Raw genomic sequence first — 23,857 nt, 5'->3', positions numbered from 1 at the left:
GTAATTCGCAAAGAGAAACCTCATAATCTTCACCTTTGATATACGAACTTAGGACTCATACTTGTGATGAGAAAGCATATATATGTTATGAGAAATGACATGGGTTAGAAAGTATTGCTAACAATCGCTTTATATAGGGTATCTGTCAAGTTTAAAGTTCGTTGAAGCAAACAAAAACAAATTTAATATCACTTTATTGCATGGAGTAATGCCATTTTATTGTGAAATAGAATCTCACAAAGAAAGTTGTATGGTAATCTTAAACTCCGTGTATTCAGCCGTATCATTGTAAGTATTATTGTAAGTATTATTGTAAGTATTATTGTAAGTATCATTGTAAGTATTATTGTAAGTATTATTGTAAGTATTATTGTAAGTATCATTGTAAGTATTATTGTAAGTATTATTGTAAGTATTATTGTAAGTATCATTGTAAGTATTATTGTAAGTATCATTGTAAGTATTATTGTAAGTATTATTGTAAGTATTATTGTAAGTATCATTGTAAGTATCATTGTAAGTATTATTGTAAGTATTATTGTAAGTATCATTGTAAGTATTATTGTAAGTATTATTGTAAGTATTATTGTAAGTATTATTATAGAACAGATTCTACAAAAACATTTAAAATTTCTTTTCCTAAAGTGCGTGCTTTATTATAGCTTGAAATAATCTGATTTGATATTCCAAATATATTGCTCATTAAATATTCCTTGCAGTCGACCACCAGACAAGTTAGGTTATCTCATTTAGATGTCCTGAGTTTCAGCAGTTTTGTAGAACAGCTTTAGATTAAAAAGGCCTTAGATGTTGAATATATTCACCATGACAGTTTTCGAACGGAATAATTTTTTCAAACTTTAGAATGATAATTCCGTATGATCCCCACAGTAGCAATTTAGAGGGACTTAAACAGTGAAGATGACCGATAATGGCATACATTTATTTAAAATGAAATTTATCATTCAATTTGTAGGCAAGATTGGTCGTATAAATTGTTTTAAAACATTTTGAGAGTTAAACAAATCTCATAAAGAAACCGTTTGTTATATTACTCTATTTCAATTTACATTTGCCCCGTTCACGTTAATTCCATTGTTTTGAAGTTTGCTTTAGACCTTTCAGGATATATTTAGACCGATAGAGTTAGAGCAATTGCTGTTTAAGGTATCGCATCACTATTTATACTATAGGCAGAGAACTAGTCTGTTCTAAAGGGATTACAAATTGTAGTACTAAATAGTTTGAGTGTAACAATTGCCTAGTTAATGGATTGTTTCAATTAGACATTTCATAAACTTCAATCTATGTGTAAAAGTTGGCAATATGTTTTCTAGTTTTATTTTGATATATTGTATTTAATTTCCTAGTGACCAAATGAAATATAGGCTCTTTTTTTGAGGCAATGCATATCAATGAGTGCCCCTGGTTATTAATACGAGACCCTTATAAATGCCTGTATTTCATGCTGAAAAAGATTCTCTAGCTCTATTAAAATGTATGCCAAACTAGTGCAAAAATTGATTATATAGTTGGATATATTAACATTAATTTCTACGGAAATGAAAATAGTAGTTGGACCCCTAAGGGAATAGAGTAGTGTCTGTATCCATGACAGCTATATACATCTCTGTATTATTTTGTGTGCGGTCAATTGATTTATGAGAGATTACAATACACTGGATTAGTTGAAGTTGGAGTAGACATTAATAATAGTACAAATAATTATGGACAATAAACTTCATGAAGATTTATAGCTATCCAGGAGATACTACTAACTAAATTATTTGTCATATTTTTCTATCCATGTGAATTGAAGTTTAAATTCTAATAGGACCGCTTTTAACCATGAATTTTCAACCCCAGCATCAATATAAGCATACATAGTTCTACTCCAGCTCAGTTAAACACTTTCTGTGATGTATGAAATTGACTACAGGGACAAGTTTAGGTTTAGTCACCACATTAATTGCCTTGTTATTTTCTACCTGAATATAACTGCATTGAGCTGCATGTTGGAATGTTACTTTCCCAACTCCTACATTCCTTGCGCTATTGTACATACCATCGCACTAAATGCCAATATGTTCTGCATCATCTCGTAACTAGTTTTAACACTGGATCTGACATGAATTTTTTTAAATGCATTTGGCTGTTTAGTCACATATAAACTAACATTTATCATATGTTACACGGTGCTTTTTACTTGGTTTAATTTATGAACTTATTTACAAGCCTGTTCCAAGATATTACTTGATTTGGGTAAGTTATCTCACCTGGATAATGTCTAAACATGAACATGGTATCTCATATAATATGTAGTGTTTTATTTACAACTGAATATTATTATATGATTCACAGACAAACTGGCAAAAACGCTTGTGGACCCTTCTGCAATTCCGAAATAAATGAAAGATTACTCATGCTCTTGGCATTTGCTGCCAAATTTTATGTTTGCCTGCCTGCACGTTCGGCCCTCACAAAGCATCTAGCAAATTTATCTGGTGCAGTCCAGATGGACAACATTACAACCAGATTGACTAAGTGAAAAGACGAGTTATCACAGGACTGAATATCGCCAGAATACGACGTTTCACAGGAGCGGATATTGGAAGCGATCATTGCTTATTAATGACAACGTTTTGCCTCAACCTCATAATGATCAAAAAGCATAAGCAACCAAGAATCAGATTTGACCTTGACAAATGTATAGATCCAAAAGTTGCAGAAGTCTTCCAAACAATGACAAGTGATCAATTTACACCTCTGGACAACCAAGACACCTGTCTGGTATCCTTAACAACCACATTCAACGCGGCTGTGATCAGCACAGCTGGAGAAGAAATATATATATTTCATTATTCAAACATACTTATCTCCTTCCTAAAAATCCACCACACATATGTATAAAGGCTACTAATATTGTGTCTAAGATCTTGGCACAAAGAATATGTTTTGGATAAATAGTAATATGTATTGAAACTTAGGCCCATTTATAAATAGAAAATTAATTTCGACGAAACAAAATTATTCGTTGGCAGATGCAGTGTTTAATCTTATAACACATCCTTTGAGATCACGGATTAAAAGGGTGCAATGGATGAAACTGATAACCAAGAGTGCACAACTAGTTTTAACTAGCCTACAATATGGTGACACTCAGTGTATCTTTATAAAAGATATTAACAAAGACGATACGAATAATGAACACAAATGAAAGCGTGAAAGATACAAACGTTTACTTAACTAATGTATAATGGAAGTACTGGTTGAAAATGTTTAATCTCGTACATCATTTCTTTAAAGTGTGATATTAGTTCCAATTGACCACATCTGGTGATTTCGTTTTTGTTTTAAAATACTTTTTTTAAATAGTAAGTGCATGTCAAATCATCAAATAAAACTCTGGTCAGGGATAGTGACAAGTTTTACTAAATTGCTGTAGCAAAACATATGTTACTAAAGTTTATTAAAAGCATCCACTGCAAACTGCTTCCATCAGTTAAAGACACAATTAGATTTTACATTAGTTATTGAGCATTTTCTGAATATCATAATTAAAAATATCAAATTATTATTAATACATTTGCACTCAAATGATTCAAAAACATGATATTCACTGTGAAAAAGATTTGTACGGGGTATATAGTTCATGTGAGAATTAAAAAGCCTTATTAGAAGAGAGAATAGAATTTGAAAAGATAATAAAATATATCAATCACAATATAATAAATACTGTTAAAATGCAAAACATTGGGATATATATATATATATATATATATATATATATATATATATATATATATATATATATATCTATATATCTATATATATATCTATCTATCTATCTATATATATATATATATATATATATATATATATATATATATATATATATATATATATATATATATATATATATATATATATATATATATATATATATTCAGGGCATTTTACAAGCCAATATATATTAATATTGACGCCTGAGGACGGATTCAACGGAAAGGAGAAAAGTACAGATGTTTAACGAGCCTATAGACACATTTGAACAGTTTCTGCTGATCGAGAATGTTTAGCAAAAACAATCAATACCATTCGTTCAATATATGCTATATACTAATCAGATTTAATAAACTAATATAAAAAACAATTAGAGCCATAACAATATTCATTTAAGATTTATCAAGTTAGCTATTGAATCATCCATAGGAAAGGTTAAGCCTGCTATTTTTGGTTAATAATAGCTATTGCATAGCCAGAGACTTGACAACCGTATTCTGCTTAGGATGAAAGAACAATAGTTAGATATCTCTGCATCCGATGAGGTAGTGAAGCAAGATATTAGCTTATTTTAGCAGCCATCATATGTCACAATTTTAAGCGTGCATTTATAAAACAAAATTGGATATTCAAGCCCTTCATTATAACAAACATTTGTGTTGGATGTGCCGTATGATTTTACCACCAATTATACTAGGTCTCCTGATAAAGTAGACGAGCCTGTATGTCTACGTAAGAGAGTATGTAAGTTAAAACAATTCGACAGTTTTTAAATGTTAGTATGTTCTTTATCTCAAACGTTTTACATATGATTGAATTGTAGAGACAGTATGCCATTATTACGCTGATAAATACTATATATTCATGACACAAACTAAATATACCTTCATGATGTCCCCGAGTCCTTCAGTGTCCAACAGAAGGATTACCTCGTTCGGCCTCTTTGGATGTGGTCGGCACCACACCCATATTCCTTTTGTCGTAGCCTCCAATGTTGATCCAAGTAGAAATCCTTCAATACAAAAAACAAGTAAATTTGTTTCAAATAAGAACATGTAAGATTAGAAGGACGAGAATATGAATGAGAACAAAAATCAATTTGCATAGCTATTCCTTCCACATTTCAGACTGAATATTAAGACTGGTTGTGGTGAAGGAACTAAATGCGGAAATAATTTGTTATGATCATGTACCTTTTTTTTGAGCTTACTAAGTACGTTATTAAAGTTAATGTTTTATGTTTATTCTAGTGGAAGACTGTGACTGTCTCTGTAATTTTTTCTGCTACTAGCTGTAGTTGTAGTACAGATTCTTCATTTTCTTTAATCTTGAACATGACAACTTACCTTCCTGCTTTCCTGCCAAACGATTGAGGAGATACGACTTGCCAGTCCTGTAAGGCCCCGTTACGGCGATGACAGTAAGTGGACTTGAAATTTTGCTTAACTGATTCAGCACCTTACTGCAAGTCTTTAACATGTCATCAGAACAATTCTTAATCAAGAGGCACGGTTTTCGAAAAACGGCAAGGGATTCATATGTTGCCATTGTATTCCAAAAATCTGAAGAAATCAAGGCAGAATTAGGAGTGAAGATCTTTTAACACTATAGAATGATGAATAAGACCGGAACCAAGAGAAGAGAAATATTATAGGAATCAAACATGATGAGCAATTGTCCCGTTTACTTAAGAGTGTAAAATATTTGCGATTATAATAGGTTGCTATAACTAGCATAATACTAAACAAACCAGAGTTTAATCGAGATGTAAAATAACCCATAACGTGATTAGTGCATTACGTAAGAATTGTAGTTTCTTTCAGGCTAGAAAAGGTCGCGTTTCTTAGCAGTATGTGAGATTATGTTAATTCTGATCTCGATCATCTTTTTGTATTTGTTAGGATATTTTATCAGTCGTGACTGCGTAACACTAACCCCTGTCTTGTTGCAGAAGATGTATCTCTCTCAAATGCATTGTAATACCTGGTTCTGTCCTTGTTAAAATGACAAATTAACATTGCTCTTTATAACATTATGTGACAGCATGATGAACGAGGGCGGCGCGTATATGTATTGCACCAAATGTTAGCTTTGTAGTCAGTGAGAAACAGGTGGTACCATGATATCGGGGGTATTTTGAAACCCCTTCTACTTGGGCTTCAGTGACTTCGACTTCGACATATATGATTCCTTCAATAATAACCGGAGAAATTACTAAATTGAACTGGGCCGTCCTATATATAATTATTTTTTTAATTTTTTTATTAGAAAAAACGTGATTTTATTCATGCTTCGATAAACCCACATTTTGGGGATATTTATTCAAACATCACAAAGAAGGGTAAACTCATTGCGAACTAAAGTATACACTTTCCCCGGCCCGCTGACGTGTTCTGTCCGGCTCTCAGAGCAAATTAAAACAACACAGAACTCTGGCCCGTGAACAGTAAGTACATAAAGAATGCAGTTTGCGGCCTTCGAGTGGTCTTAGAAAATGCGATCTGGCCCTTGGCCGAAAAAGGTTGTGCACTCCTGAAGCACCCCTGATGTAAACAAAGGAAAGTTGGGGATCTAATACGTAAAGGGACTCAATCTGTTATCTGCTACGTAAAGGGACTCAATCTGTTATCTACTACGTAAAGGGACTCAATCTATAAGGGAAAGAAGAAAGAAAAGAGGAATATACTTTTAAATATGCAGCGAAATTGATCAAGGCTGGAATTGCTATGCCTAAATAATAGCACGAACATTTGTTGTTCCGTCCATTGACCACCATTTTCACAAAGTGTTTGCACATTTTGAATGTATAACGTATCTGCACCGTTCATGTTATTCGCTTATTTAATTTACGCCTTCGATACATAAAATGTGTTCACTGATTTAGAGCAATTGCACTAATGTCTATGTATTCATGATCAGCTTATTTAATGAATATAAAAATAGAACATTTATGTAACTATTTATTTATTTTTCATATTCGTTTGTTCTTTCATTAGTTCATTTATCTATTTAATTTTTTATTTATTAATTTCACAACATTTACCAAATTTTAAATCAAATATAATGACATAAGGTTTAATTATTTTTACAAAATATACCGACAATAAAGGTCTCGATATCTCTAACTAAAATAAATGTAACTTTTGACTCATTATTATTAAATTTTCCTAAAGCCGGTAACCAGTAAGACAATGCTTAAATGAAGAGGAATGTGAACCATGACCTCACCGATAGAGGAGTTTGGAGTAGAGCTTCCAAATTTAAGTAAATGGAGAAAAAAACCACAGTAATAGGATCAAACAGCTAGCTGCAAATGAGTAAGCATGCAAGTAAACATAATTATAGCTATGGTGGTAAATGCTCCTAAAGGAAACCACACATGAAGTGGTCAAAAATGTTATGTCGAATAACACCTTTCAAGTGCACTGGATCCAGCAAGGGATCATGTATGTCAGGGATTGATTAAGATAAATGCAATAAACTGATAACGAACAGTGCTAAACTAGTATCTAAGTAACCTGAGCGCTTTCGAATCCTTAATGAGTCTTTTTCTAAGGCAAATACAAAACATAGACAAGACAAACAAATAAAACAGAAAAACGGTTATGTTTGCGAAACTTTACATGGCTGTTTCTACAGGAATTACACTATTTAACTTTATTATGATTCAACTAGTTTGTTTCAGCTTATTGATACTGGAAACTATTTGTATATTTGAATACAAATACTGTGTCCATAACGTTATGTTCAGCTATCGCACTGCAGACCTAAGCGGGAGAAACGATGCTATTATGCACAATCATGTTTGGACAAGTCTAGTAGGAAGGGATGTTTTGTTTGTGTTCGTAGATGGCTATTTCATATCCGCTCACGATGACGTAACGGCTGCCTATTGTACACACGAGCTCTAAATGCAATGGCCCAGTTGACACAAACTGTCCTCCCACATTTTCTAGCCAGAGAATGTTGATCCACATTGTTCCACGTCGACCTTGGGCATACATAGCCAGTGTATGTAAGGAAAAACCTGTGATTGTAACGTTTACTTCTTATACCACCCCTTCCCCCGGATTAGCAATAACAATTATTTTCAAAATGGCCGCTATATTTGTTATTGAAGCACCACAATTTTATTTTACTACTTATCATACATTATAAGACATCGTTAAAGATTTTGTAGTGATTCCCTGATGTCGATCTGACCTTTCGTTCAGGGGAAAGAGCAATAAGAATTATTTTATGATGACTGATTTGTCTGGCTTATTGGCCGTCATCTCGTCAGCACTATTTTCATTCAGAAAAATAAAGCTCAGGGTGAATACTTATGGTTTAGTGTTATGGCAATCCTCCAAGCAGTTTGGGAGTAGAGATTGCATAAATTGTGCTACCAGACGTACTGGCGAAGGTCGAAGGACCACAGACAACGTACAACAGAAAATCTCAAAATATCGTAAACAAAATTAAATTAGAACGACACTATGCAAGCGTGACGCAGACAAAGATTAACACACTTACTAAGTGCCTTTCTTCGATGCCTATTTATAGGGTGCGAATATTGAGATACATTAATTTCCAATTTCCAATACCTGCAAATGTATCTGTATATGCAAGTCTCTGTCTCTGTCTGTCTGTCTCTCTCTCTCTCTCTCTCTCTCTCTGTGTGTGTGTGTGTGTGTGACGTACATTAGCATGGGTATAATTGAATATATCTATATTTCGTTTTGTTCTTGTTTCATATCTTTTTCACAGAATACATGTTTATCGTATTTCAAATCACCTCACATCAAGAAGGAAGTTTCTAGGTGTAAAACTGAATAAAAACTACACTTGATTAAAATGAGTTGTATTCCCTTTCTTACCTGTGTGGTAATGATTTCATAATGCAGCACAATGAAAGCATTATGTGTCCTACCTGTGTTACCATGGGACATATCTTCTGTTTCGCCGACGGAAGCATTTGTTGTGTGCTTGCTGTACTGACATGTGTGGTGAATGGTGAGGTTCCTATTTCTCCCTCGTTGTCGTTTGAGAATTGTTATACAATATGCATATACCTTGCTAAATACCCCAGCTTGAATTAGTTTGCTATGGCATTTAATTCATCAAATTACGATATGAGAAATATCGTAAAATAGACAAAGTTATAGCTGCACCTACTGTACTCATCCTAAATATGTTTCACTTTTCACAGCTACTACCTTCCCATTTGTATTATACACCTGGACCCGATAGAGTAACGAAAAGGACCGAGATTCAATGATGTTTTTTTGTTATTCTCTTTTTTTCTGCATCAAACTACTGAAGCATTTTTTCAGCGGCGTCCATATCCCTACACCTAGTTGGCGTTTTCTAAACCGAGATATTGTAATTTGACCTCAGACATTTGCTGTTACATATCCATTAGATTGCGTCCTTTATTCAAGATTTTATGTCTTTTCATACACCATGAAAATAATGAATGAATTAATTAATTAATTGAATATTTATCGAACTGTAAAGATACTAATTTACTTGTGTTCCTATTAAGCAATTAGTTCGATTTTTAATTTGACAGATATCAACATATGATAAGCTATAAAATATTTTTTACTCCCTAAATATTAACATTTTAGATGCCAGTAGACAACACCAATGAGCATAAATAATGTTCCCAAAACTAGACACAAGTTCAATATCTCGACTGCAGAAAAGTGGTTAAGACATAGAATCTTGATTATCTCAAAATATAAATGTATTGATATACGATACGTAGCAATGATGAGAAAAACATGTATTAAAACTCATTTGGGTAGATTTAACTCTGTACAAAATTTGTGATGCAGTACATGAAGCTTCAATATACGATTAAGTTAGAAATAAAATGCCACACTCCTTTTAGCCGTAACAATTTTTTTTCACATCACTAAACAAGATGCACCAGGCATTATTATTACAATTGCAATAGTTAAACAAATGATGAAACTTAATTTTGTAAGGAAAAGGACTGTGGTCCGATCACCTTTTTATTTTGTAAACAACACCCAAACAAACCAATAAAATATTGAATGAAAAACTTTAGAAACAGGTGCACTGTCTAAATTATTTAGTCGTTTACTGCGGATAAAAGATGGTTCATATTGCCAGCCTCCAGGATATACCTTCCGTTACAGGTACGCTCTGCTTACATTCAAGATTCGCTACGATGTATGAATCAAATACATATTTTGCAGCTCACAAGATAGTATACAATAATATCGGTTAATACGTCAGTTTATGCAGAATGTTCCCCTGAACCTTTATCCTTAACTTTAATTGCACTGAGGTTCTCGTGGTTCAGTAACTGTGGCATTAATGCTACCCTATCACCTATAATAATTTGACGAAACTAGAGTGAACGTATTTTGTTTTATTCTGCTAAATCTCATGGCTGGATTATTGCCAAGTGACAACACATTCCTGCTGAGTAATGGTGTGTGTACTTTATGTCATCAATAAGGGTTTTTTGTTTCTCTCTGTGTGTGTGTGTGTGTGTGTGTGTGTGTGTGTGTGTGTGATTTAGATTTCAAACGCATCTTTAACAATTTTTAGTCAGCAGTGCGGCAGTGTATAGTGATTTCTGGCACTGGGGCATCATGCCGCAGACATGATTCATGATGTTCCACCCAGTCACATTATCCTGACACCAGGCATACCAGTCCTAACACTAACCTCTTAATGCTGAGCGCCAAGCGAGGGAGCTGTTAGTACCATTTGTATAAGTCTTTGGTATGTCTCCACCGTGGTTCTAGCCCGCAACCTCCAGCATCCAAGGTGGACGCTCTAACCAGATGGAAATGTCAGATAGACATATCTGACTCTGAGTGAATCGGAATACCTTGAGGTTTTTTCTTTTCCAAGATACAAGAATATTTACTGTGACATAAGTGCTTTCTTAGACTTAATATTTGCACATACAGAATAAAATCTTGATGCATTTTGACGAAGTCCTTTAGCAGTATATCATTGCGAGAATATCAACCTGAAAAGGCATATCTCAGCAACAAATAGGAAATAAAATTGTACGCCATCTATTTTAATCATATCAATATTACATACATATATCCATTTGGAAAGAAAAAAAGGAATGTGACGAAAGGAAACTTTATTAGGATGTTGAGTACCCAATCCGTATACCGCATAAGTTATTACAACTTAGACTATAATTCCTTCATATGAATTTGATTTTGACCTAAATGTTTGCAGCTAGAACGCAAATAAATAGACAGTTATGTTGAAATTTGTATGTTTTGAGCGCAGTTAAACAATAAAATCTGAAAGTGATCTACAAATATGAACCCTACAGTATTAGCCGCCATATTAAACGAATCATCCCTAAATATAAGTTTGGCCGTCACTCTTTTCGCTTTATAATTAACATATCGATGTTCAAGTAAGATAAGTTAAATTCTAAACATAATATGTATGACACAAAGTTTGGAGTGACCTCATCAAGAAGAATATGCAAATGAATGCATGCGTGTATACAGGAAATAAACTATGATGTACTATTAAACAAGTGTTCTTCTTGGCACATAGTGTTACACTGTCAGCGACGAGGTAATTTAATTATTGTGGTACTGTTTCAAAACAAATGATTACCGGATTGATTTCCATACTGTAATATGTACACGAGATTTCTATCTCTCGTGGTGGTAATAGTTATATGCAGATTGGGATTAAGAAAATAGTGAATCAGCAATACAGTGAATATTGAATCAGCAATACAGGAGAAGCATCGCACGACGAAACCATGTTTCTTTATTGTTTCAATATTGCCTTTCGTACTCGGGTGCCGTGATTTTCTCCGCATTGTTTTATATATCTGTTTTATATATCGTCACGTGACACATGAATGTATCTTGTAGTGCAGATACAGCTGATATCAATGTTAATGACACCAAACGTATGTTACAGTGCGTGATGGATTGCAATTCTACAACCATCAAGATCACCTTTGACGTCAGCACTGATCAAATCTCAGCAGAAGCCTGATTTAGTGTCAGTCCATGATTCAATCTACATTATAAAATACCGGAATGGAATTGAAATCAAGAACAACGACATGGCGGATCAAAACGATTGTAACAATACAGTTATTCACGGGAAAACTTTTTGTATAGACACTTTTCTTCAAACATACCGTGAAAACAACATTCTATCGTATTTCGTGAAATCTCGCTTTTGAATTGGGCTGGGAGAAATGCCCTCTTGAGTGTCCACATGGTAGATTATTTGTGCACGATTTACCTAATATCCATTTGTGGGTCTAAAAATCTGATTAACAATTCTGACAATATAGTACATTTTATATCAGAGTGTGACAAGACTTAAAAAGCGGAATATTTATTTTACTTGATATAAGAAGGATCATGCCAGTCGCAGATAGCCAAATACTGAACACACACGCACGTACGCGCGCATGCACACAGGCACACACACGTTCACACGCACATAGGCACAGACACACACAATAGCAGATTCCTGATTAAGACATTGTATGTGCATGCATCATTAATCGGTAGTAGGTCTTGTGCCACATGCAGATACTACGATAATGGAGTATGTCAGCAGACAAGGCCATGTGATTTGTATGACCATTCTATAATTTCTGACATATTAGACTGACACTTTGTTTGCATAGATAATATGTTAAATACCACTTGGGTTTCAGTATGATCATAATCACAACACAAGGTTATGTATCATTTTCTCCTCCATAGCTTTTTAATCCTACCATATGTTTAAAGGAAACTTTCTGTTTATATCGGCAGAATGATCAAAGGTCAAAAGCACATGGCAAAGGGTTGCATACATGTTGGGTGAATTTATGTCGATACAATATCTATCTTGCTGAGCGTACTATTTCGGAGATAGATGAGTTTGAAGAATATGTACCTTTATTACAAAAATATAGTCTTTAAATACGTAACAGAAACAAGTGAGAAGTGACCTTTGTAAAATTCAACTATTAATGTATTTCCGTAGATTGCAAAGTGAAAAAGGTAAAACCAAATTATGCTAGAATTTCTAACAAGTCGTAGTGATCAAAGTTCTGAGTAAACTTTAGTGTTATTCCAAACTAAATGCAACACTGAAAGTGTTGTTGTTCATGTAGTGGACTGTGTAGTAGTGTTGTGCCAACATTCTTTTGTCGAATCATAATAATACAATCCGAGAATATACCCTTGTTTGAATTTCACTATGAATCCAAGTTTCTATTTCAGAATCTGTTATTTGTGAGCAGTTGGTAATTCCAGACAAGAATAACTTGAATTAAATAATTTGAATAAATAAATTCGAACATAAATTAAATACTAGACACAACAATAATATAATTGATTCTTACAGCACGAATAATAATTTTCAAGTAAACAAAATTTATATGGCAAACTAAGACGGAATAAGAAAAACCTGGATGAGGGTGAACATTTCATTTTCCTATAAGAATTAAAAAGTCCTTTACAATATAACACGTGCGTTTCATCACGTGGTCCAGGTTCTGGCTATGTGAAGATGTACAAATGTCTGTGACCCAGCTGAAGATGATCCTCCTAATAATATATTTAAGGATGTGCTTACCTTTTGTTGTAAGTTGTACTGTAGATAATATAGACATAATGTTTACATATCTAACTTGTATCCATGACTGTAAGCTGTAAACATAAAAATTTACAAAGCATTTGAGTTCTGAACATTAACATTTTAGTCCCAGTCTTGTTTACAATCAGAATGGTTTCTTCCATTGGTATGATTCAGTTCTAGGTCCAGTGAATATATATATATATATATATATATATATATATATATATATATATATATATATATATATATATATAAAAAGGGTTATGATAAGTATAAAAAAACGAATTCTTTATGTAAATCAATCTGTGGGAATCCATTTTGATCACAGTTTGCAGTTGTGTTCAGACATAATTTGAGAGAAATTTTTTATTTAAGATATTCATTGGATTTATTGTAGTGAGCATTCACTTTTGGATTAATACAACTCATTCATGTTTAGACCGATACACTACTTTAAAATTCTTTCACAGACATTCTGAAATGCATCATTGAGTTATATCATAATATTCAAAACTATTGGAATGCATTCGGAACATTAACGTTAACCTTTTTCCTTAATTAATAGTTTGATTAATATTTCCTTTTCATCACATAGTCGGCACTCTTTGCCTACGCTGTGCACAAAGTTGGTCCAAATAAACCCATGCAATTATTAAGCAGTATTCTCTTTACTGAATTGCTGCGATCGTGGGAAAACTTTGTAACCCCGCCTTCTGGAAGTTTTCGTTTTCATTGAACATTTTTGGCCGCCATTTTTATTATTTGACTCGAGAAAGGGAACTGGGGAAAAATTGGTCTTGTCTGTTTCAATATTGCCAATTTATCTCCAGAGGGGTTTGTTCATGTATAGCATATCATAACATGAAAAATGACAAAACTCCCAAAACAAGACGAATAACAACAAGTAAAACTACCGGCATTACTTAGATGATAACGAGAGAGGAGGTGGGGATGGATGGGTGGTATATCTGTAGCATGGACTCCACCCTATATACAAGCTTGATTTAAACTGAAGTAAGTAAACTCACCTTTGTCCACAGAACAAGGTAGACATAAACCAGTCCACCCAACTGACAGAACTCTATCCAACCACAGCATAATTGCGCAGTAAATATGTGATTGAATATGTGATTGAAGTCCGACTCAAAAAGAGATTTGTTTGCATCTTTTATACAATCTAATGTTCCAAATCAAATACTGCAAACATTAAGATGGCAAGTAAGGGCATTGTTTAGGTAGGTATATTTTTTATATAGCACTTATATGCCATATCAGTTGGACTCGAAATAAAACTAATGTTTGAGTTGGAATTCAAAACTGGATAAACGTTTTGGTAATTTCAACGTGGAATAAACATCAGTAAGCGTTTCAGTAAGCCTTTCACAATTTAGCGTTGATACCTTCAGTGCGTGTCACACGTAGACAAGCCAAAACATGTATGATGGGAAGGGAGAGAAATATTAGTTCTGTAATTTCATGTTAAATTTAATTTAATGTATTCGTAGCTACCAAAAATTAATTTGACTACACCCGGTCAGAAGAAGTTACAAAATTATTATGATTGAACATAACATTTGAGCTTCGGAGCATCCTTATCACCATCTTCCCTATTACACTTAAATGCTTCTGAAAAACAGTGTTTGCACATGGATTACAAAGAAGGTAACAGAGTTTTGAAAGACACATATTTATGATTCCGATTATGTTCAAATACACCTTAATTTTTCATTATTGTTTTATGACAATATGTTCTTTTGAGACAATTGTGGCGTTAATGCTTGATTGAAATATAATGTGTATGTGAAGATTCTATAACCAAAAAGATGTTTTACCTGTCAACGTTGTGTGTGTTGTGGATTGAAGGTGTGAGTTTTTGCTCTTTTAATACATATTTGATCTTGATGATAGAAATATTAATTTATTGGCTTCGTTCAAACGCAAACAATGTTTAACAGTTTTATTTCGCAAGACAACGTCATTTAGACACCATAACATGTTGTGTGACAGATGTCACTCTAATTCTAGTTGGTACGCATATGTATGTTAATGTGTGTGCATATGAGTGTGGTACACCTTAGAAATATTAATTTATTGGCTTCGTACAAACGCAAGCAATGTTTTACAGTTTCAGTTCGCAAGACAACGTCATTTAGACACCATAACATGTTGTGTGACATATGTCACTCTAATTCTAGTTGGCACTCATGTGTGTGTTTATGTGTCTACGTATGAGTGTGGTACACCTTATCTATATGTAATTTATCTTGAAACTACAATGCTTTGCATATGTATTCTAGTTTTAATCATTCTTCGTGGTAGGCCTACTTATAATATTTCATAGCACACGACCTACAGCTTTGAGCCGGTGAAAGGTAAACTGAATAATATTTACAGGTAACTAAGACAGCGTATGGGCCTTAGTTTGATTTGTTGGTCCTTTTTGAGCAAATAATGAAAGCGTTATAGGATTTACATGTGTTCCTATGGTATATGTATGTATATTTTGACAAGCAGGGTAAATAGTGTGTTTTTAATGCATTGATATCCGTTGGCAAATATTAAATTCCATATATTTTACTCTTTGGTCTATCGATCACGGCAATGACTCTTGATATTTTATATGCATATATGGTTTTACATCTCTTCGGTAAATTTCTTTGCTATGTATTACGATAAAAGAATCTATTTTAAAACTGACATGGTTAGGGTGTCTAACGCCCACTTTATTTTCCACAATACTTCATATAAAACTGAAATATCGCATAGAGCACTGTATACCGCCATCTTCGACTTCAGATTACATCCATCCCATTTTTAATTTTACATCTGGGCCCGAGGCAGCTAAACGAGCAACACATGAATAAATTCTGTTTTACTTTACATGCATGTAGCGATCTTAATCCAACAATGTGAACCATGTATTTTAGTAACGATAATACGTGTTATTGTAACAGAAGAAGAAAGAAATATGAATGAATGAATGAATGAATAAATGAATGAATGAAAATCTACTTAATGAGAAAATGATTTGTAACAACACGGATATAGTTTTATTCCTGGTAGGGCACAAGATCGATTTTTAGTTCAGATCTGGACAGAGTTTGGCAGACATAAATGCAGGTGTCTAATTCTATTACATTCCCTAAATTGTAACATTCTAGAGGTCAACAGGAGAGATTAATGACGATAAATAGCACCCAGAAAAGAAGAAACAAGACAAGTACTTCAGCGACAAACACTTTAAACCAGGTGCAGTAATTATCAATTTCTTAAATTGTATTGGTTTGTTCTGAGACCTAACAATTTCATGAGAAACTACTTAATTTTTTTTTTTATCTAGCTCTACATGCGCTCATATAAGATGACAACGAAAACTACAGGCAGTAAATTGTATTAAATTTATGTAAGAATTATTCAACATTAAGGTAATATATGTCAGTCAAACTGGATTGGAAAGAATATTTCGTGATTAATTTTGAACAGTTTAAAACATTTCAACTTCCTAAACTTAGTTGCCGTTTTTACTTTATTCAATGTATGCAATGCTCCAGACTTGGTTTTAATTTTATTATGACGGTAGCCTTATCTGTGTATGACTAATGTCACACATCAAGATTAGGTATTGATTACCACATAACGAAAAACAATCTGCTGCTCCTAATCACACTCTTTCATCAATATTGTTCTACACACCACTGAACTAAATTCATGATGAATTAATAACACTGTCGTAAGAGTGAACATATTTGATGATGCTTTATATCCACTGTAAATGTACGGGAAAGAGAGCGTGATCCGAATTCGTTAACAATTTCTACGAAAATGAATACAATGCTGAAAGAACAAAAATCAATTACAATTAATATGGAAAGATTATGTTTCGTATTGCCAGCCCTCAAGGCGTATTCTTGATACCATATACATTCTGCGTGTATTCCAAATGACCTCGAGTTATTTGCAAAATTTGTTAACTAAATTCAGCAACTAATACAAGGATTATATATATATATATATATATATATATATATATATATATATATATATATATGTATATGTGTATATATATATATATATATATATATATATATATATATATATATATATATATATATATATATATATATATATATTTGGGGGGGTGGGGGGTGTCTGTCTGTGTTTGTGGGTGTTTTCTTCATATTGAAATATCAGATAGAGTTATGTGAATATAAGAGCAGGCGTACAAATCGACATACTTTAAATTTTCTTTCACATAAAGCATGATTCAAAATTATATAATTGCAAGTTTAGACTGCACAAGCATTAAATAATTAGTAACACATGCATAAATATAATGACAAAGAGAGAAATGGTCCTGCACCCTTTAATAAAAATATGATCAAACTATATCTAGTATTATTTTACGCAAAATGTTGATGTACGGGGACTGATCTTTGAAGTCAGTGAATATAAATTGTGTCAGTACGCCGATTACGCTTTTATTCTTCTTGATGGATCTCAGCTTTCTCTTAAAGCAACCATGAATATGTTGCAAGTGTTTTTTTTTTCTCTATTATCTGGACTTAAATGTAACATAACAAAAACAAAAGCTATTTGGATTCTAAACAGGAAATTTTCTAATGAAAGACTATGTCCCGAAATGGGCCTACTTTGGTCCTCTTCTACCTTTACACTCCTTGGCATATATTGTTCTCCAGATTGACAACAAATGGTGGAAATTAATTATATGAAGAAACTAACAAACGCACAACGAATACTGGCAAGTTAGAGTCAAAGACATCTGTCAATAGTTGGTAAGGTAACTGTTGTAAAAACTCTTGTTCTGTCCATATTCATAGATCCTTTTGCAGCAGAAGAAGAACTAAATCACACATTGTGTAAACTTGTATGGGGTGGAAAAGTAGAGAGAATAAAACGTGATATACTAGTATCCCCAGAAAACGAGGGAAGACTAAACATGATACACATATTTTCATTCATTAGGTAAATTAAGATAAGATGTGTAAAAAGATTGCTGGAAAAGGAAAATGGAACGTGGCAGAACGTAGTAACTAGTACTATACTCAAAAATAAAATGAATATTTGAAATTTAGGGAGAAGGAAATTAGAAGAATTTAGTAAGGTAATTAAAATCAGGTTTTGGAGAGATGTGATTTTGGCATTTTCTAATTGGAAAGAGGAACCGCAAAGTCCAAACGAGTATCTAGCCATGAGTATTTTAAATGTTGTACCCCCTAAAATGTTCTATCAATACAAATCCTGGTCAGAAGCCGGTTTTGAAATTCTGAATGATCACCTTTTGAAATAATAAAACACTAGAAGCGACGATTTCTTGGAATACTTCTCCTTAATATCCAAAATTCCAAACGCATGGAAAGACGCCCTAGAGAACCATTCAGTACATACTAAGTTTAATAATCAGGATGACAAAATAATGAACTTGCAAAAAAATACACTCAAGTTTGTTTACAAAGATCTTTTAAAAAAGCTAAAAGACAGCACACTGCTGAGATTTATAGCTGGGTGAAATGCTGTACCAAGGATACCAAGTTGATATCTTTTAACTTTAAATTAATCCATAGAATAATCACTTCTAATGATTTTCTGAAAAGAATTAACATATTAGACGACAACAAATGTAATTTCTGTAAGAGTGAAAATTAAAGTATTGAGCATTTCTTCTATATTTGCAATATTACTTCCCAGTTTTCGTACCGTTTTACTGAACGTTTTGCACCTTTTTGCAGCAATATTGTACATTTGTCCAAAAAATAATCATTTTTAGGAAGTGAATAACTGAACCGTTTGTGTAATTTGTTGCTTATTTTGCCTAATATTATATTTATACTTGCAGATAAGATATGAAAAATCCTTCTATTTACGCTTTTGAGCAAATAGGTGCAATGCATAAACACTGAAAAAGACACTGCTAAGGTAAAATCAAACTGACGACCAATGTCTTCGAAAATGGACCTAAATAATGAATATGTAACTTGTATCTGATCTGATGGTAAACAGGAACAAAATACTGTAATATCACTAAGTCCATGTCACCTAGAGTATGTGCCATATGCATGAGTGCATGCGTGTGTGGTTTTTTGTGTTTTTTCTTTTCATATAGATTATATTTATTATCCATAGATTATCTGATAACCAGAAATGTTTGATTGTAAGGTGACCTTAAGATGTTACCCCGACAAAGTGGTCAAACTATAACGGGGTTAATAAAAAAAATGTAAAAATATATTTGTATTTTAGGTTTTGGATAATGGGCAATACGATAAGTATCTGGACATTTCTTTGTAGTTGAGCAGTCTGTTTGTATTCGTTTATTACTTATATTTTCTTGTATATGTTGCAGAAAATTCAGTTTGGTTCAAATTATACAAAAGTGTTTGACTATATCACATTTTTTTTTCAGGAATAAAATATATCAATGTATGCTTAGGTTTCTGTTGTTATGTTTTTTTGTTTGTTTTGTTTTGTTGTTTCGTTGGGTTTTTTATAGTCGTTTTATGAATCCGAAATTCATATATTTATTAAAACTTTAACCTCAATTCAGGAAGCACTGTAAAAATACATTGGCTATTAGACCAAATTGAATGTTTTAGCTTTTTAAATGTCAAAATTAAGTTTCGTTCTGTCAGAAGTAAATATCATTTTTTGAAATGTGTTTAATGATAACGAATGCAAAGCACAGAAGTAAAAATAATTGACGGGAACAAGACTGGACCACTGTTGGGAAATTTGTTTTCCATAACACTAAGACCTCTACCACTTCAGAAGAGAGAGCTGCTAAGGAGATGACGGTAGGATGTGGAATGTTAATCGCGTCAACTGATAAACAGACTGACATGGTGGAGATATATTTAAGATAGTGATACAGTTCAGTTAGTCAAACCTTTTCTATAGTAGACCATATGTTGTAAAATGTAAACAACTTCGTTCAGTACAAAATATTTTATCTAAGGTAGAATTGTCAACAGTGGTACAAGTTGTAATGAAGAAATTTTGGGAACAGGTATTACTTGAGCTATCTTGTTATCAGTCAGATAAATATGCTTTATACGATGTACAACTACCTTTAAATATGTATGTATGTATGTGAAGTATGAAAAGTAAACCATGACATTGTGTTAAAGATTATATAATGTTTGAATGCTCTTCAGCATGTATTTCCCAGTTTTATGTCACAGTAATATACGCTCCGATTAGTAGACTGAAGAAGAAAATAAATAGAATATCGATAAACACGAGGGGGGAAAAAATCTTTTGCTAAATCTTGTTTCCAAATAGGCCATACCCATTTTTCCGTTTGTATCCTAAACGCTATTTATGTTCAAATAATTATTAAGCCTCATTTTGTCACCACCTGTCAATTGATTTATTTTCTTCTTTCAATAATGCTACCTCTGTGTAGCCTAAAATTTAAGTAAGAAAATAAAGGTTCGTTCTGTTACATTCAGATAAGGAAACCATGATTGGGACCTTTCTGTTCTGTGGGACTATATCACTTCCATCAAGTAGAATTACAGATAAAATTTTCCAGGAGGTACCATTTTTATCGAGGTCCAACTAGACTTTATAAGATTTCTGGTGATCATACTCCCATGTCTATGACATTCTTTAAGAACTCTGGGTTATTGTACATGTAGGATGGACAGACCAACACAAATATTAAGTCATTCTCTAACTCTATACCTCAATATTATGATTATTATCTGGTATCGTTTACCCCACAAAATTCGGCCTTGGACAAGGGAGTGGGATTGCGAGGGAGGTGGGTGGGGAAGAAGACCAAGCCCAAATACCAGTTCAATTTATAAAGCCACGTATAACTACTATGCTTATAATCTTGCACCACTTGTAATTGACATTCATCTAAAATAATGCCTCGTTTTTTTTTTTGGACTGGCTATATGTTATACATTTTTTACATAACATGGGATGACATGAAGAATATTCCAGATATTGGTGGATATTAGTTTCCTTGATATGAATATTTGTAGAGATAGTGTTATCAATATTTGTTATTACATTTACATCTAAAAATGAAACATGCATACTAGATGCAGGATAAGTAAATTTAATCGTCAGGTGAAAATGATTTAGGCGATCAATAAATCTTTTCAGTTTTTCAGCTGAAAGCTTCCAGATCATAAATATGTCATCTAAAAATCTGAACCAAAGAGATGGATTAAACTTTTCGTTTTGAAGAAAATCCTTTTCTAATTTACCCATGAAAGGGAAGTGATGAAGGAACCATATTAATACCCATTGACGTACCCGTTATTTGTATGTAATTCGTATTATTAAATTGGAAATAATTATTTTCCAAGATAAGTTTATTATTTTATAAAATATCTTCACTAGATAGTGTGCTATTATTAGGATTGTTATCAAGAAAATATTTACACGCTTCAATACCACCTGCATGTGCAATGTTGGTATAGAGTGATGTTACATCTAATGATACCAGGATAGAAATTATCAGATAGCTGTGGAATAAACTTCAACCTTTTAATGAAAGTAGTTGCATCTTTAATGTATGAAGGAAGTTATTTCATTAAAGGTTGTAAAACACTATCAAAAAATTTGGATAGGTTTTCAGTATATGAATTACAACCTCGAAAATTTAAAGGTAAATTATGGTCAGGATTTTTATGAGTTTTGGGTAATATGTAGAATTGAGGTGTACGTATGTTAAGAGGGAAAGTATCAAATTCCTCATTTACGGAATTATTATTTTTAGCGATCTCATAAATGCATGTTAAATCTTTTTTATTTAATTTCTATTGACGGGTCTTCGACAATATGTTTGTAGTGTGTGTCATCATTTAATTGACGTTCAACTTCTTTAACATAATTTTCTTGATTTATAATAATAATAATAATAATAATAATAATAGGGTTTGACTTATTATCCTTTTCAATCACTATACTGTCGTCATTCATTAGATTATATAAATACTTAATTTCGTCCTTAGAAATATTACTATGATATTGTTTTTTTTATGATTACCAATTAATATTTCTTTTGTGATCGCTTATATATAAAAATCTAAATATGAATCACGTAAAAGATGATTTAATTCTGTTATAAAAAGATTATCTGGGTGAACAATTTTGGGGTGACTTCTCCAACCAATTGGGGCGACTTCTCCAATCACTCTGGGGGACTTCTCCAGATACGTCGGAGCGAGTTCTCCCATGGCGAGTTCTCCATGAATCGAGTTCTCTGCATACCTTGTACAAGGTGTGGAGTGGGTAGTAGTAATAGAGATACATACAGCTACTAAAGCATTGTCTAATTATACACCTAGATGTTATTATGACTGTGTGGTACCACTTAACCCACACAACTATATATTATTCTACAAGAAGTTGAGGTGGGGAAGAACATGGACAAGCATAACTACCAAACCATTATCACTCTCAACGCCAATATGCATTGGTAATTATCTTGTACCATTTATTCCACACAACTACACCATATTGTGTTTGCATTTTCACGATGTTTGAATACACAATAAATGTCTCATAAGATATTTGGAATATTTAAACAAATCGTTATTGACAACAATTCAAATTTTACCTTAAAGAAAGCTCAGTAATAGAAAGAAATATAGTATTTTGCTGCTTGTGATTATATTGTTTGTTTAGAAACGGGAGGGACGAATGATTGATTAGTTAGTAACGCATATTAATATAATTTATACACTGGCGCAGTTATCTGATTGGTCCACTAACATAGGTCATCTTTAGTCAATTTAATAACCAGGTGGATGATATTTCGGGCCCGAAAAATGTAGCGCTTCACCCGAAATTGTGTTATAAATCACACGGTATGGGTAGGTCAAAGTCTGTTATGAGAGGAAGGAATTCAGACAAGGTCACCTTCAGCGTGTTATCTGTATGGAAATGTGTGTTAAGGTCAGTTGCACATATGATAACATGTAAACCGTTTGTGGAATGGAAACAAGTTAATATAAGTAAGTACTTAACTTTCAGGACGATTCTTCTGCGTCAAAATTCCAGGAAACGAGGACGTGGACCGATAACAACGGGGAACGATTTCCACAGAAAAAGAAAACACGTCCGCACCCCAGAAGGAAATTAGCTCAACTTCAGAGTCCCTAGCAGGGAAAAATCCCTCCGCTCGCAGCGAAAGTATTGCGATTGGCTGGGCAGAAGACGTGATTAAAAATATTAAACCTTGACAGCACGTTACACGACAAATCTGACGGGAAATTGTAGACTCAATCACACCTCCTATAAATGTCCTTACGCGAGCGTAAATCATTTTATGTTTAGATCTTATGTTACCATATTCTGTGAAAGAGAATGCATGACATTATCAAATCAGCAAAAACCTATTGAAGATATGGTTACTTGTAAACGGTTTCCCACTGATGATTACTTTAATGGACATATTTATCGGCTTGTCTAAGCATACATTAATATCATTCTTATG

The 23,857-nt window shown here is 33.0% G+C and overlaps 1 protein-coding gene across 1 annotated transcript in view; it reads right to left on the bottom strand.

Annotated features, from left to right (window-relative positions):
• The window catches only part of LOC149772852 (guanylate-binding protein 1-like), a 53,157-nt gene extending 29,610 nt beyond the window's left edge, over window positions 1–23,547 (bottom strand). The window contains exons 1-3 of the mRNA XM_089947210.1: window positions 23,390–23,547; window positions 5,130–5,347; window positions 4,668–4,795 (exon numbers count right to left, since the gene is read on the bottom strand). Coding sequence (XP_089803336.1) covers window positions 4,668–4,795; window positions 5,130–5,331 — 330 coding nt within the window. The 5' untranslated portion in view covers window positions 5,332–5,347; window positions 23,390–23,547. The remainder of the gene's footprint in view (window positions 1–4,667; window positions 4,796–5,129; window positions 5,348–23,389) is intronic.
• Window positions 23,548–23,857: the final 310 nt, after the last annotated feature.

The sequence above is a fragment of the Sinohyriopsis cumingii genome, unplaced genomic scaffold, assembly GCF_028554795.1.
Source record: "Sinohyriopsis cumingii isolate HCF-2022 unplaced genomic scaffold, ASM2855479v2 utg001101l, whole genome shotgun sequence".
Lineage (NCBI taxonomy): Eukaryota > Metazoa > Mollusca > Bivalvia > Unionida > Unionidae > Sinohyriopsis > Sinohyriopsis cumingii.
This window is presented reverse-complemented; position numbering and strand designations above follow the sequence as displayed.